The sequence below is a fragment of the Bombina bombina genome, chromosome 9, assembly GCF_027579735.1.
Source record: "Bombina bombina isolate aBomBom1 chromosome 9, aBomBom1.pri, whole genome shotgun sequence".
Classification (NCBI taxonomy): Eukaryota; Metazoa; Chordata; class Amphibia; order Anura; family Bombinatoridae; genus Bombina; species Bombina bombina.
In genome coordinates this window covers 149,852,365-149,868,947 of record NC_069507.1, presented here as the reverse complement: position 1 = coordinate 149,868,947, position 16,583 = coordinate 149,852,365, and the positions used below count along the sequence as shown (strand labels likewise).

The following is a 16,583-nucleotide window of genomic DNA, read 5'->3' as shown; positions in this document are numbered from 1 at the left end:
CACGATCTCTGAGCTTACGGGCCAACAACCTGTCTGCCTTGTTCCCCTTGTAAAAATACACCTGTCTGAGTCGAAGTAAGGTTGCCTGGACTCGTAGTTGCTCTCTCTTGGCAATTTCCTCCCTGATAGCGCCAACTTGGTCGCCCATAGTGGGGGTGGGAGAATACTTGTTAGCCAATTCCGCCTGTCTCAGTTCCGCATAGAGCTTAGCAAGGGAAACCTTGTTTTTAGCTTTTAATAATGCGCCTTTTTTTATAAAATGGCCCCTAAGGTAGGCTTTGAGTGCAGCCCACAGGATTCCCTGGGTCGTGTTACCCGTGTCATTATGTCTCAGGAAATCCGAGATTGTCTCCACTAGCTGAGGGATTTCCCCCTCTGTCAAAAGATGGTCAGGTAGCTTCCAAGAGGGCCTGGAGTCCGGGGGGCGCAAGGTGGAGCACCCAGCACTGACAAGGTCATGGTCTGACCAGGGGCATGGTCTAATACGTGGGGCACAGAATTGATCCAAGGTCCAGGAATCACACAAGAGGTAGTCGATCCTGGAGTAGGAGTTATGGGGCTTGGAGAAATGGGTGTAGTCTCTTTCTGTCGGTGCAAGGCAGCGCCAGATGTCATATAGGCCATGTTGGTACATTAGTTTGCGCAGCGCATTTGACTGGGTGTTAAGGTTTCGGTCAGGGGGGCAAGCTTTTGGAGTTTTTTTATCTAAGGCAGGATCCCAGACCAAATTGAGGTCGCCCCCTATCAGTAGGTGTCCCCTCTTGACTTCTCCCAGTCTCCCTAGAAACTGTCTCAAAAAAGGGATCTGTTTGGCGTTTGGGGCGTAGATAGAGACTAGGGTGTAGAGGATTCCGTTCAGTGTGCAGATTAAGATTAAATATCTACCCTCCGGGTCACGATCTACATATTCCACACTGCAACAGATATCTCTGTGTATCAAAATTGCTACCCCTCTCTTTTTCTCTGAGAAGGAAGCGGTTTCGCATATGGGGTAGTGTATCGGGCTGCGAAATGGCTTGGATTTGGAGTCCCAATGGGTCTCCTGGAGGAACACTATATGCAATTTGTGGGCGTTGAGATAATTAGATAGAAGGCTACGTTTAGTGGGGGAGTTTAAGCCCTGGACATTAAGAGTGGCTATAGTTGTGGGTGCCATTGGGTTAAAAGACTCTATGTCACTAGTTGAGTGAACCTAGCGGAAGTGGGGAGTTTGTCTGTGGGGGCAAGGAGGGGGGGAAACAAAGGAGGGAGAGGTAAAGCTGTCTGCTCTCGAGTAAGAATTTAAGGTTGTTAAAAACTGTCAGGAAATAAATCGATGTGTATACTACACTATCGCTATGAGTGCTCTTACCAAAAAATGTAAGAGATCACAACTATCAAGGTGGGGGGGAGGCCAGCATGTAGAGCCTGGCCCCAGTCAGTCATTCTGTGGCATGTGTCAGGTGGCCCTTAAGAGGAAGGTTCTCCAGGTAGGGCCCTGTGTATCATTTCGCATATGGTGTGCGGTAGGTCGTACATGACAAATACACAGCTTAACATGAACAAAGCATTAACACGTCTCAGCTAGGGTGAACATAGCATAAGAAATTGAGCATTGACATAAACTATTAGATATCAACTAGAACAGACAATAGTATTAGCAAAAATATTAAATAGACTATTCTTATAGTACAGCTCTCTACTAAAGAGAGTATTCACTGACAACCAACATTAGTAATATGGTAACTATTCCCACAGTATAGACTTGGGGACATTTCAACAGAACATTGTCTGAAAATGGTGTAACATAGTTACCCGAGGAAGGATTTGTACAGTCAAGGTGAATCCCTAAATCCAGGAAACTGGCGGAGTAGCCGCCCTTATAGCTAACTGTGGTGACTAATCTATTCTACAAACAAGTCTCTCGACTCTATGCAATATAAACACACATTCCATAATCATAATAACAATGTTAGAACGTATTAACACTTATGTATCCCTCTGTGATGATAAGAGAACAAATATTAAAAGGGGAGGGGGAGAAGTTTAGGTGGAACCTCAGAACAGTAGGGACTGAAAACATTCATGCTAGGTCCTTTAGGAAACAGTAACGAAGCAAATCCCAAAAGGCACACCTGGTACCCTAAGGGAGAGCAGGGGGCCTCATTACCCCATGTTTAGCGTGGGGTGTTGAGAGATGAGAAGTCATGTTGTGTCTGGAACTGTAGTGGCACTGCCAGGGGGCGCGTGCTTTTCAACGTACTGTGGTGGTTTCTTCTGAGGGTTTCCCACTCTTTGAGGGAGAGGCCGCCACTCTGGGGCCGAGGCCCTCAATCCCCTGTTTGGATCCTTAGGTATCTGAGAGTCAGGCGGATCTGGCGGTAAAAGGTCCCATTTTTGCATGAGTTCTCTAGCCTGTTGTGGTGAGGAGACTGTGTATTGATGGCCTTCTTTGGTGATATGCAACTTGACGGGGAACCCCCAACGGTATTTGATGGCTTTATCTCTCATCAGTCTGGTATAGGGTTGGTAATGGCGCCGCAACTGGAGGGTGTGTGGTGAGAGATCTTGGTAGACCTGTACCTCAGAGTATTGGTTCGGAAGGGTTCTGCCCCCTGCTAGGGCTCGGAGGAGTTTGTCTCTGAAGGTGTAATAGTGTAAGCGGACTATGACATCCCGAGGCTTATCACCTTCACTAGATCTGGGTCTCAGCGCTCTGTGCGCCCGATCTATCAACATCTCTTGACCTTCTTCTGGGCCCAATATCGCAGCAAACATCTCTCGGAGGTATTTTTCTAGATCCTGTGGGGAGACAGTCTCAGGGATACCTTTCACCCGGATATTGTTGCGCCGGGTGCGGTCTTCTAGGTCTGCCAATTTGACTTCAAGATCCGTAATTTGCTCGGCTAAGCATTGAGAGTACCCTAGAAGGTTGGAATGGTCTATCATCAGATCCTCCTGTTTGCGCTCTATTATGTCTGTGCGCTCACCTATGGAGGCTATGTCGCGCTTTAGGTCCGCGTGGCTCTTTTCAAATTTCTTAGTTAGAGAGTCATGATGCAAGGCCAGAAGTGCTGTGATAGAGTCCATAAGGTTGTTATTGACCTCCTTTTCAGTACGCAGTGACCGTCGCACGGCCTGGGTCAAAGTAGACTCACCGGTGGTCTCAGCTGAGCTACTAGCATCTGAAAGTTCTTCATCTGAGGCAGGCCGAGATCTGGAGTGGGGGTTGCTGAAATGATCCACCACTGTACGTTTGGGGGTATTCAAGGGTTTCTGTTTCCTTTTGAATGATTGAGGCATTTTGTTGACCTGCATGGGTTTTCAGTAAAAATTGCGGGCACGTGACAACACTATAATGATCAGCTGTTCTCTGGCTGACTGGGGCCTTGGCATAGAAAAGTAACCTACATATCTTTAGAGTACATCTCAGTAAGGAGAAATGGTTAAACTTAGGATAGCTGGGTGAGCTATCTCCTGGCCACCAGGGCCCCCTCTCGACTCAGGGATAGGGGATACGACTCTAAGGAAGGGAAAAGGGGAAGGGGAAGTGACCAGCCTAGACAAGCTAGGCCGGAAAGGGTGAGTCTTGAGGGGTCACGGTCTCAAAGAAACAGTAACAAGGCAACTGTAATAAGCAAGGCAACAGTGGTGGGAGCCTGTCAGAAAATAAAGGTGGTTAGACTGATAATGGTGATGCAGTTACAATGGGCCCCCTAAGAGCACACTGGGTATGTTAGGTTGACAACAGTATTTATATAGACTCTTTAAACAATACCTGTGGAATACCTGGCTAGGGCTTTCAGCGCTGTTGAGGGGAAGCAATTGTAGTTAGACAGGAAACAAGTAGCAAATAAACATCACACTACACTTCGTGCCTAGTGCTCGAAGACAGTAACGCTGACGCAGCAGCTTCAGTAAAGACAAGTGACTGTTATGAAATTGAGCTATGCATACATCCCTAGCAAACAGGATAGTCTCTGTTAGTCTCTCCTTTTGTTGTGGGTTTAAGACCTCTGCAGCTACCTAATGACAGGGTAGACAGCACAGGCCACTCTTGGTTGAGTGTGAAAGCTTACACCAATAGCAGAGTAGAGGTTTAGACCTGGAGCCTTTAATATAAAGTAGCACTGTGAAGAGGCCCCAGATCAGCACTTAAATAATGTAACTTTTCAGATAGTCCCCAGTAGAGACAATTATGACAACTTTTTGCAAAATTTTATTGTAGTCCCTGCAGTTGGGCATCCAGTGCACCTCGCGAGAGAGTGTCCCCCCAACAGTCCCTGCCGTGGGTAGGCGCTGACAGGCCCGCAAGTGTGTTAAGTAGGTGAATTTGTTATAGTACCCCTAGGAAGGGGAAAGGGTATGAGCAAATAATCCAGAAATCTCAGTGGCTTGGGGGTTCACCTACAAGTGACTGTATTGGGCAAAAGGCCTGTAGGATATTCTTTAAGTGTGCTCCATATAATATTTGTCCTCCGCAGAACTTAGAGCAATGAAGCAGGGTGTTAGATGTGAAAATTAGGAGAGGGACACAGTCTAGCTCTAACAATAGTTTTTCAAATGCCCCCAACACTGCAGCATAGGAAGGTACTTATCAATTTTGCTAAGGGGCCAGCCAGGGTCTTGTGAAAAGCACCGGTGTCAGGAGTAAGGGTTAGAGGAGCCAGAGAGACTGAGAAAGTCTTACCCGGTCTGTGGGAGAGAATGCTGCGGCAGGGATTCAAGCCGGTGTCAGATGCAGGGTCAGTGGAAATCACCTCCTCTCTGGACCGTCGTCGCTCCCAAACTTGCGGGAAGACAGAGGGCCCCAAGGCCCAAAATGGCGGGTGTTCGCGCCTTTTCTCTTGTAGTGGGCAGCGGTAGAAATCGGCCAAAACAGGTCTCCTGATCCACCAGAGACAACCGACTCGACTGGGATCCTGGGACCGGGCACTGTACAGGGAGCGGTGGAAGGTAAGCGAGTGTCCTATTGCGATCACCCTGCCAGAATCCCAGAGGCCTCTGGATATACCGGGATAGGCTGTCTCTCAGGGACAGCGGGTATCGGCTGCGTTGCGCTCTGGAGCGGATCCCCGGCCCTCCGGAGCGTGGATGATTGGCGGTTACTGGTAGCAGGTGAGGGTTGTCGGTCTGTGGTATTTAGGCACTCCGGAGCGGAGCCCCGGCCCTCCGGAGTAGCAGAGCAACAACAGCCACGGAAAGGAGTAGCTCACCTCCTCTGGGATAGCGGTAGGATCAGGCAGGCTCTATAGAGAGGTCTGTGGTTGCTTTGGTGTTTAGTAGGTGGCCCGGGGCAGATCACTATCTCTCCTTGGAAAGTTTGGGGTCAGTCTGGTCTTTCTGCCGCTGCAGGCGGCCCCGCTCCCGGCACCACAGTTAGCCTTCAGGAGTCTTTGGGGTAGGTGTTGCAGGTATGGCAGGTCCCCCCGCTGAGGTACCACATTCACTTTCAGTAACACCAGCTAAATAAACTTTAAAACTATAAATTAGCACCTAACTTGGCTAAATTCGTTAGTTTAATTCAGGAGCTCAGCACCCATGCGACTAGTCCTCTAGAAAGCCCATCTTTTATTGTTACTAATAGTAGCAGATATACCAAGGAAGTACATATCCATAGCTCAGCAAGAGGAGGCTGAAATAAACATCCCAGCAACACCTGTGGCAGGCTTGTGACTACTACTCTAGAGAGGAGATTTACATTGCACAGCCAGTACTCTCCTGTGTCTCTCTTTTTCAGGAACTATCCATTGAGGGAAGACCTGGGATTAAAATCATTGTAAATCTTCAATAAATCAAGAACCCCTCCATCCTTGCCTTCTCCTTGATGAAACAGAGAACTGCTTAAAGGGACATGAAACGCAAATATTTTCTTTCATGATTCAAATAGAACATGTGGTTTTAAACAACTTTCAAATTTACTGCTATTGTCTAATTTGTTTTGTTCTCTTGATATCCTTTGTTGAAGGAGCAGCAATGCACTACTGGTTTCTAACTGAACACAAGGGTGAGCCAATGACAATCAGTATATACTGTATATGCAGCCACTAATCAGCAGCTAGAACCTAGGTTCTTTGCTGCTCCTGAGTTTACCGAGATAAACCTTTCAGCAAAGAATAACAAGAGAAGGAAGCAAAATAAATAATAAAAATAAATTTGAGGGGGAAGGAGCCAACTGCCAAAGCAGTGAGACGTGCCATTGCAGAGCTCCTGAAGCTTTATCATTAAAATATCAAATTATGGGGGGCGTGGCCAAGCAGCTAACATGGAAGGACGCACTATCTGCAGCTCCTCAGGAAAATTTGACAATAGGCTGATTTTTGCTATCTATGGACTTTAAATACTGCGGTGATCTCTTCTACTAGAAGTATGAGCTTGAGGTGAGCAACAGGAGCATATCTTTAGCCATATTAAAGGTCCTTATATTTTTGTACTCGGAAGGCTGCGGCCTACTCACATGAACTTGTCGTCTCCCCCCCCTGGCCACCTGGGTTAAGGGGCCGTATACAAAGCAAAAAGGGAAGCTCATACGACATACTTGGACATCACTCTGACGCGAACTGCTCTCTAACTTTGTCTGATGGCTATGGCCCGGACCTATAGTCTGACGTGGGACGCACTGGAAGAGCTACTGAGGAGTCATTACAACAGGCTAGAGCAATGCATCGAGCTAATCATCAAGGGCCAGAGATACACAGAGACAATACAAGACAAGTACTATGATACCGAAGGTACAACCTCCCATGTCACAGCTAATGCCCTACCTAGCAGAGCGATAACAGCGAAACGGCAGCCCATTCAAGAGATACGTAGCAGCCGAAGTGATCTTTCTGGTGCGGAGGTCATCTGGCACCGTAGCTATAAAACGACCAACTCAGCAACCGGACTATCAGAGGTCCACAAAGAGGATTATACAAAAGAAGTCTCAGATGCTTAAAAGAAAAAGCAGATTTAGGGGACCGTGTATATCTGGGGCTAAAAGGCTGCTGGATCTATCATTCCAGTCAATCTACGCTGATCTGTTAAGTGCACAAAACTGCATAAGTACCCCATTCACAAAGGTTTGCTTAGCCGACTTGTATGCTGTAGGTTTAGCAAAAACCGGAGTAGGTTAGGCCTGTGAGTTTTATGTTAGGGTGTGTGATGTACAGTACTGTGGCCCTGACTATACTGCTTGTTGCGCAGCAGCCTTTTTGCCGAGGCTCTCTTATTATTTTTTCATTTTCGTGTGGTTGAACGCAGTGTTGTGCCCCTCATCTTGCCGCCAGATTAATGAAGACTGTGTTGTCTGATAATCTATTTTATATATGTATTAGACTCGAAGAATTGCCTGTGTTTCATGTACCGTATTCAATTACTACAATTTACTTATAACAATACCCTAAAGCTTCCTTATGCGGAAGGGTTAGTTCATGGGTTTTCAATTATTGTATGTTAGGCAGCTTGTCTTTGTATACTAGTGTGCATACTATAGTAGAATATAAATACCTATGCCTGCATGTTAACCTGTTTGATGGTTTAAGTGATATGAAAATGTATATAATGTTCTGTAGGCTTGTCAAACCCATATTAGTGATGTTTAGATCTATTTGGACTGGTAAGAAGAGTAACATGGAGGTCCTGACACCCGTTGTAGATAGATTTTTGCATGTACACGGAGATTATAGAAGTGCAGGGTCCGGGTAATCCCTTTCATTTGGTAATTTTTAACATTAACAGCCCTAGGGCGACTAGAGCATACTTACTGATTCCTGAGCCCTAACATGACTAATAATAGTATTTGTTCAGTCCATTGCCTAGCATAATAACAGAAAGGCGCAACTACCCACTTATATTGTTTTATGTTTGCTTCCCTTTGTCATCCTCTGTTTATTTGGCAGAGTTGAGAAGTCTCTGCCCTGTTCAGTGAATTGTTTGCTGAACCCTTTCACAGTGAACGCTGAATTTATATATCCATGTGCCCTCCCGCACCCCATGGGTTTTACTATTTTATTCCTGGACCCATCCGAGGTCCTTGTGGCATAGGAGGGTGAGTGTAAATGATAGGTCCATAAGTGGCCTATCTTCATTTAAAACTCCCAACTTAGATGGATTCATTATGGCCCAAAAGAGGCCTCTATTGTTTGACTGAAGACTGGGGGAAAAACTGAGGGAAGTTTCAGATTTGCTCACCTAGAATTGTACCCTTCATATTGTAATTTACAGATGAACCTGTGTTTTGTGAATTCTCTGTACTGTGAGCAAAGCAGTTGTTTGTCTTTGTTTCTCTCAATAAAAATAAAAATTTAAAAAAAAAAATAAAAAAAAAATATCAAATTATGGCGTTCTAAGAATCTATATCTTTTTATAAATGGCTCATAACATATACTAAGGCATAGCTTTCATAACCTGGGTCCAAGATATGCCTTAACGGCTATGGTGCCGACACAGAGGCCGGCTAGCCAGCTCAGCCCGTGACGGGGAGTACAACATTATATCTGAATCACTAGGTATCCATTTGACGGACTAGCCTGCTTCCCAGCTTATCGATCGGCCGGTTGACAGCACCCCTGCAGTGTGCTGAAGATGGAGGAGTTTTCTACGCACCTGGTTTTATTATTAGAAGGGCTATGCAGTAAAGCCGACAGACAGTTTCAAGGCTTGCGGTCTCTCTTCACTGAACGGCGCAATCAAGATGGCGCCGCTCACCTATCCTGCTGTGATACCTACGTGGCAAGCCCGACAGAAGACTTATTGTTGCCAACTCTGCTCCCTCACGAACGAGTGCAGGAACAGCTGACCGAACAGGCTTCAACTAGTGTCTTGTCAGGGGCAGTTAGTTGCGACCCGATGCAACCACGCACAGAGCACCCGAAGCTTGGTACTACTGTCTCATCAGATTCAATAAGAGCAGCTCCGACTATTGTCGGGAGACTTCCCCAGCTCCTTCTTTCTCCCTATCCGCGACTCCAAGAGGCCCTAATACCTATCGTTTTCAAGTCTCTGGGAGACGCAGGCGACTATTGCGGGCAAGTTGTGGGGAACTTACACACTCCACTCAAGGTATTTACTGCGTGGGAGAGAGGAGACTGGGCAGCAGACCTGTCTTTTAGTCATGAACAGAGTGTTTCACGTAGCTCCCCTTTACAGATACACTGCTCCAACACCGGAGTTCATCTGGTCTTCCTGAGAAACTCAGACATTAGAAGAGCTGGTATAGGTTGATGGGACAGACCTGTTCATATTTTAATACCTTGCAGCTTTTGCTAAAGTCACCGCTTACCCTTAATAACAAGTGCATCCCAAGTGATCTACAGGATGTAGGATTTTATTTATGCCCATGGGTAAAGCGAGCAAGGTTTGTATACATAAGCGGCAGATATTTATTAGCTTTGGGAACTGCTTATGATGGCAGTGATGCTGGATACATCTGTCTCCCCAGCCAGTACGGAACTGTAACTTCGCTTTTGGCTGCTTCTCTATATTGCTGTTTGACATAGGGATGTGTGAGAAGCTGAAACATTATAGCATGCTAAGCTCACTGGGGAAAAGTGTTCTACTCTCTCTAGCAACTAGCAAGCTGGTGTCATATATGTAGTTCTTAATGTAATACTATTACTGTTAAGGAGCATACTTTGCGTAAAGCTACTTAGGTTTATGAGATAATGGTTGTCAACTGCATAAGTTAGCATAATTGTAAGATAACAACTGCTTGTAGTTCCTTTATTTTTAGCGTATTGCCTACCATTCAGCAACCACAGATAACTTTGGTAGTTTACTAATATTTGCCTACATTGTCATCCTCTTTTATTGACACAATAGGATTAGTAACTTTAGAGACTATAATTGTACCCTACTTAAGCGCCAACATACTTATATAGCTGCAATTATATGGTCCCTCTGAGCTTGTTTAAAACTATCCTCGTCTAATCCCTCTGAGCATTAAATACGCTCTTACATACTGAGATGGTAATAAGGTTAGTCTGAGATGCAGTGGCCCTATGCTTCACAATCCTCAGGTTGTCTAACTGTATCAGGAGGAGGTAGACTGACGTTAGCACAAAGTCACAGTTGTACTATATAGGGTATTTATAGGCTCATGTATCCTGTTTAAGCCTCCATTACCACCAGTTGGGGGATCTCTGTGGATTAGCTTTGTTACTGCAGTTTGCATGCTTTGTCTAATGAGGTAACAATGTGTATTGCGATTTCCTAATATCGTAGGTTAATATGTTCTTTATTAAAGGTACAGTTATGTATAATACTATAACACTAGTAAGTTGCTGCACTGTTAAGGATGATCATATACTCTTGTACATGTATCTATAGTATAATGTTTTTTTATACCTGCATAATATCTTAATCTGGGTTTACAATTTGGACATAGTTATATATCCCATGGTAATATTCTCTATATGCCAGCTTTTCTAATTGTATTGTTCATGTTGTTTTGCATGTCTATTTAAATTTATATGTTCAAACTGTTTATTTAGGTCCCATTATAATATAAAGGTAGGACATATGTTACCAGATATAGGGATTAGGCAGCAATTAACACTCCAAGGTTGCTGTGTATTTGAAACCCCCTTTTTATACTCTTCTGCTTTAAGAAGCGAATAGCTCACTATAGAACCCATATCATACTTGAATCATTACTATGCAAACTCTAATACTCGGTTTTCACAACACTACCGCTTACAGGATACCCCCCCAATAGAGTTATTGCCACATGCTTAGGCCTACCAGACTTGATTCTTTACAGAGAGTTCAGGACAGATTTTAAACAACCTAGTGATATGTGGCCCAGACCTCCTGTTATGCTGCACCATATCTTATAGTAGTTGTGTATTGATTCACTCCACTTACGATGATAAAACACCTACGCTTTATTTACTCTATCTATCAAGCTGTAACTTAGTCAGTCTGACAGTAGCCTAAGGAAAAGGTAACAAACATCTTAGCAGAGATTTACAGGTCTTGTTGAGGGTGCTAATGCTTGACAGAACTGTCCATTTTAAGGGGTAATTCAAGAAAACCTTCACAAATCTTTGTTAGACACAGGTTTAGGGTATTACTTATTGTGATTGAGTCCCTAAATGGCTAAGCTATCCATTATTGGGGTGATATTTTTGTGCATGACTTATTGCTGAATAATGTGTATATCCCCCACTTTATGCTATGGCAGTTATGTTTTTCTGTAGAGATCTGAGCTAATTATGCTCTACGCCATCTATTCACCTCCTAACTAGTACTCACAATTATAATGGAGCTCCCATACCCCTTCCAGATCAGTACCAGATCAGTGTAGTAGCCCATTACCCCCATATGTTCCTTTAAAAATTTAGTTCACTAACCCAACTGATCACACACAGAACTTTTCATATACTTCTTAAATGGGATCCGACTGAGTTAGATTATACGACCACACTACACGAGTGGATCTTATGTTTTACTGCTTGTAATTTTAGCCAGGGAATATTATTGGTTAGCTTCTATATTGTTCAAGGTGTGATGTATAAGGTGCATAGGCATGAGCTTATACTCTGTTTGATAGCTGAAATACAATTTCCTATTTTTATACCATCCATGGCTAAAAACCTTACTAAGATAGAAGCTAGGAAAGGCATCTCCCCTCACCCTTTCCCACTCTGTATATCAGGGTGGGTCATACCCAACATCCCTTTCCCGTCTGTGTCCAGTGGAGACAACAACCCCTGAGGGGAGATACAAATTACACCCCTTACTCGTAGTGGTTGTAACATAAATGCCATAGGTTTATAAAATGAGCCTCATACTGGGGGCCAAAACGTTGATATTTTACATATATCCTTACTTCTATATTAATATATTTATAATCTCAATTCAATATGATTTTGAAGCTTTGAATAGTAAACTTAATTCTCATCCTAACTGAATTGGAGCCATACCCGCTCCTTCTTGATATTCATTACAAATTATACTTAACTGTCATATAGTTTAGTGCTGCACGCCACACATTATATTATGATAACTAATTGACCTAGTCAATTTACATTTTTATGGTCTTCCGCCCCCCCCATTGCTGTTGACCATTGCTATTTACATTGTTGTTCTTGTTGTTTTCATCATATAACTTAAATACTTAATAATACTGTTACATAGAAAAATTATTTATATAGCGGTGTTTACCCGCTGATACTTCCCCAACATCCCCCTTGCTCTATACTTTGTTCTTCGTATCAAGACCCTTTAATAATAAGAAGCATCTAGTTCTTTGACGAACTAGATATTTAAGTTCTCAAGAAGCTCATAATAAATTGGGTCTTCTTAGTAGCTACAGTGCTCCTTCAGAATGTGTTTTAGCACAAAGGCCTGGAATAATAGCTACTTTCATTATGATATAAAAAACATAAAAGGAGGTTTTCAATTATATTTTGACACTTATTATATGTTTCCTTTCTTTGACATATTGTTGTTGAGATAATCATTCCTATGTGCTGTAATACTTATATGTCATATTTTTATGTTGCCATTATAAAAAACCCTCAATAAAAAAATTATTTAAAAAAATAAATAAAAATAAATCTGAAATTTGTTTAAAATGTTATGCTCTATATGAATCACAAAATAATTTGTTTGGGGTTCATGTCCCTTCAACTGATGTTGCTTCTTAAAGATTCTTGCAGAGAAGATAATTTTAGAAAATAACAGACCATCCTGACTGTTTAAATAATTACGCAACATAAACTAATTTATTAAATGAATTAACACAAACAAATTATGCCATTTTTTTCTTTTAAAACCTGGATACATTTATAGATTCTCAGACAAACAAAACATATTACCTTTGTCTTCTTTGCACATCCTATTGTAGAACAACTGAAGAGAAAAATCTCTTGAAACTGAGCTTATCCAATCTTCCTTCCAAGTACTCATTGCTTCTAAAGGCAACTCCATAAGAGCTTTGTCTGCCAGTAATATTATGTATTCTCCGGTGTCTGTTAAAGGACCTAGAAAAATTAACATGGATAAACTTAAACATAATATTTAGATGAGCTCTTAGAGAGGCTTTTCTATGTCTGATAAATTTAAAGCCATTCCAGTCCAAAAGAAAATCCATTGGAATGCTCTTTTAGATGATTTAGAATTGCCAAATTTAATCTACTAAACAACACTTTGACCACCAATATTTAAAATTTTGGGATTATCCAATTCAGTGGTTTTACCCTCTTTAAAGTGCATTGTGCCTGTTTCATACAGCATACATCTTGTTTATTATTTGGTAAAAAGTTAAAAAAGGAAAAGAAAAAAGTCACATACTTTTTTAATATGTACAGAATTTAATTATGATTATAGAACTGTTTGTCCATTGTTGCAAATATGTGTTTAGAGATTTGAAAAAAGTAAAAAAAAATAAAAAAAAAAACAGGAAATTACATGAGTTTAATTTCATACGGCTAGATTACGAGTTTTGTATTACTGTTTTAACGCTGAAAAAATGGCAATTTCAGCATAAAAACAGTAACGTAGTCATTACGAGTCTTGTCGGTATAGCTGTAATGCAAGCATTTTAGCCTGTAACGCAACGTCAATCCCACACTCAAACAAATGACGTTTTTGCGTGGGATTTCCATAGCGCCAGCATTACAGGTTGTGCGTTCAGGCTAAAATGCTTGCGTTACAGCCTATACCAACACGATCCATACCGCCATCTGAGAGCAGTAGTTATGGATTTTGTGTAACAAAAATGTTTCACAAAACTTATAACTAAAATGTTACAAAGTACACTAACACCCATAAACTACCTATTAACCCCTAAACCGCCACCCTCCCGCATAGCAAACACTATTTAAAACTTATTAACCCCTAATCTGCCACCCGTCCACATCCCCGCCACTATAATAAAGTTATTAACCCCTATTCCGCCGCTCCCCGACACCGCCGTCACTAACTAAACCTATTAACCCCTAAACCTCTGGCCACCCACATCGCCACTACTAAATAAACCGATTAACCCCTAAACCGCCAGCCCCCCACATCGCCACCAATAAATTAAACTATTAGCCCCTAAACCTATTACCCCCTAACTTTATATTAAAATTACAATATCCCTATCTTAAAATAAATAAAAACTTACCTGTGAAATTAAAAAAACTACCAATAAAAAAAAACTATTCAAATCATCCAATGGAATTTCAGTAGCTCTCATCCTATTGGCTGATTTGAACAGCCAATATGATTTCAGTAGCTCTCATCCTATTGGCTGATTTGAATTTCAAGAATCAAATCAGCTAATAGGAATGCAAGGGACGCCATTTTGAAAAGGCTCCCTTGCATTGAAGATCCAGCGTACGGCAGTGACCGTATGAAGAGGACGCTCTGCGCCGGTGGTCTTCAAGGAAGGATCCGTTCCGTGTTGCCGGGACGAAGATAGAAGACGCCACCGGAATGAAGATAGAAGATGCCGCCTGGTTGAAGACTTCTTGCCGCCTGGATGAGGATGGATGTCCGGACTTCAGAAACTGTGAGTGGATCTTCAGGGGTTAAAAGAGCTGAATGCCCTTTTCAGGGCAATGTAAAAGAGCTGAATACCCTTTTCAGGGCAATGGGTATCTTAGGTTTTTGTTAGGGTTAGGTTTTTTATTTTGGGGGGTTGGTTGGGTGGTGGGTTTTACAGGGAGTGCAGAATTATTAGGCAAGTTGTATTTTTGAGGATTAATTTTATTATTGAACAACAACCATGTTCTCAATGAACCCAAAAAACTCATTAATATCAAAGCTGAATAGTTTTGGAAGTAGTTTTTAATTTGTTTTTAGTTATAGCTATTTTAGGGGGATATCTGTGTGTGCAGGTGACTATTACTGTGCATAATTATTAGGCAACTTAACAAAAAACAAATATATACCCATTTCAATTATTTATTTTTACCAGTGAAACCAATATAACATCTCAACATTCACAAATATACATTTCTGACATTCAAAAACAAAACAAAAATAAATCAGTGACCAATATAGCCACCTTTCTTTGCAAGGACACTCAAAAGCCTGCCATCCATGGATTCTGTCAGTGTTTTGATCTGTTCACCATCAACATTGCGTGCAGCAGCAACCACAGCCTCCCAGACACTGTTCAGAGAGGTGTACTGTTTTCCCTCCTTGTAAATCTCACATTTGATGATGGACCACAGGTTCTCAATGGGGTTCAGATCAGGTGAACAAGGAGGCCATGTCATTAGATTTTCTTCTTTTATACCCTTTCTTGCCAGCCACGCTGTGGAGTACTTGGACGCGTGTGATGGAGCATTGTCCTGCATGAAAATCATGTTTTTCTTGAAGGATGCAGACTTCTTTCTGTACCACTGCTTGAAGAAGGTGTCTTCCAGAAACTGGCAGTAGGACTGGGAGTTGAGCTTGACTCCATCCTCAACCCGAAAAGGCCCCACAAGCTCATCTTTGATGATACCAGCCCAAACCAGTACTCCACCTCCACCTTGCTGGCGTCTGAGTCGGACTGGAGCTCTCTGCCCTTTACCAATCCAGCCACGGGCCCATCCATCTGGCCCATCAAGACTCACTCTCATTTCATCAGTACATAAAACCTTAGAAAAATCAGTCTTGAGATATTTCTTGGCCAAGTCTTGACGTTTCATCTTGTGTGTCTTGTTCAGTGGTGGTCGTCTTTCAGCCTTTCTTACCTTGGCTATGTCTCTGAGTATTGCACACCTTGTGCTTTTGGGCACTCCAGTGATGTTGCAGCTCTGAAATATGGCCAAACCGGTGGCAAGTGGCATCTTGGCAGCTGCACGCTTGACTTTTCTCAGTTCATGGGCAGTTATTTTGGGCCTTGGTTTTTCCACATGCTTCTTGCGACCCTGTTGACTATTTTGAATGAAACGATTGATTGTTCGATGATCACGCTTCAGAAGCTTTGCAATTTTAAGAGTGCTGCATCCCTCTGCAAGATATCTCACTATTTTTTACTTTTCTGAGCCTGTCAAGTCCTTCTTTTGACCCATTTTGCCAAAGGAAAGGAAGTTGCCTAATAATTATGCACACCTGATATAGGGTGTTGATGTCATTAGACCACACCCCTTCTCATTACAGAGATGCACATCACCTAATATGCTTAATTGGTAGTAGGCTTTCGAGCCTATACAGCTTGGAGTAAGACAACATGAATAAAGAGGATGATGTGTGGTCAAAATACTCATTTGCCTAATAATTCTGCACTCCCTGTACTGTTGGGGGGGTCTTTGTATTTTGTTCAAGGTAAAAGAGCTAATTTATTTAGGGCAATGCCCTAGAAAAGGCCATTTTAAGGGCTATTGGTAGTTTATTGTAAGCTAGGGGGTGTTTTTAATTGGGTTTTTTTTTTATTTTTATAGGGCTATTAGATTAGGTGTAATTGTTTTTATTTTTTGTAATTTAGTGTTTGTTATTTTTCGCAATTTAGTATTTTTATTTTTTGTAATTTTAGACTTAAATTTTTTAAGTAGTGTTAGGGTTTAGTTATTTTAATTTTAGTATAATAATTTAGTATAATGGTTATGTTAGGTTTTTTAATTTCTTTTTTTTAATAAAGTAAGGGGGTTGTTAGGTTTAGGGGTTAATAGTTTAATTTAGTTTTTTGTGTTGTGAGGAGC

The 16,583-nt window shown here is 42.2% G+C and overlaps 1 protein-coding gene across 1 annotated transcript in view; it reads right to left on the bottom strand.

Moving 5' to 3' along the window:
- Window positions 1-16,583, bottom strand: part of LOC128640465 (cilia- and flagella-associated protein 46-like) — a 638,812-nt gene that overhangs the window by 89,120 nt on the left and 533,109 nt on the right. Inside the window, exon 59 of the mRNA XM_053692944.1 lies at window positions 12,783-12,935. Coding sequence (XP_053548919.1) covers window positions 12,783-12,935 — 153 coding nt within the window. The remainder of the gene's footprint in view (window positions 1-12,782; window positions 12,936-16,583) is intronic.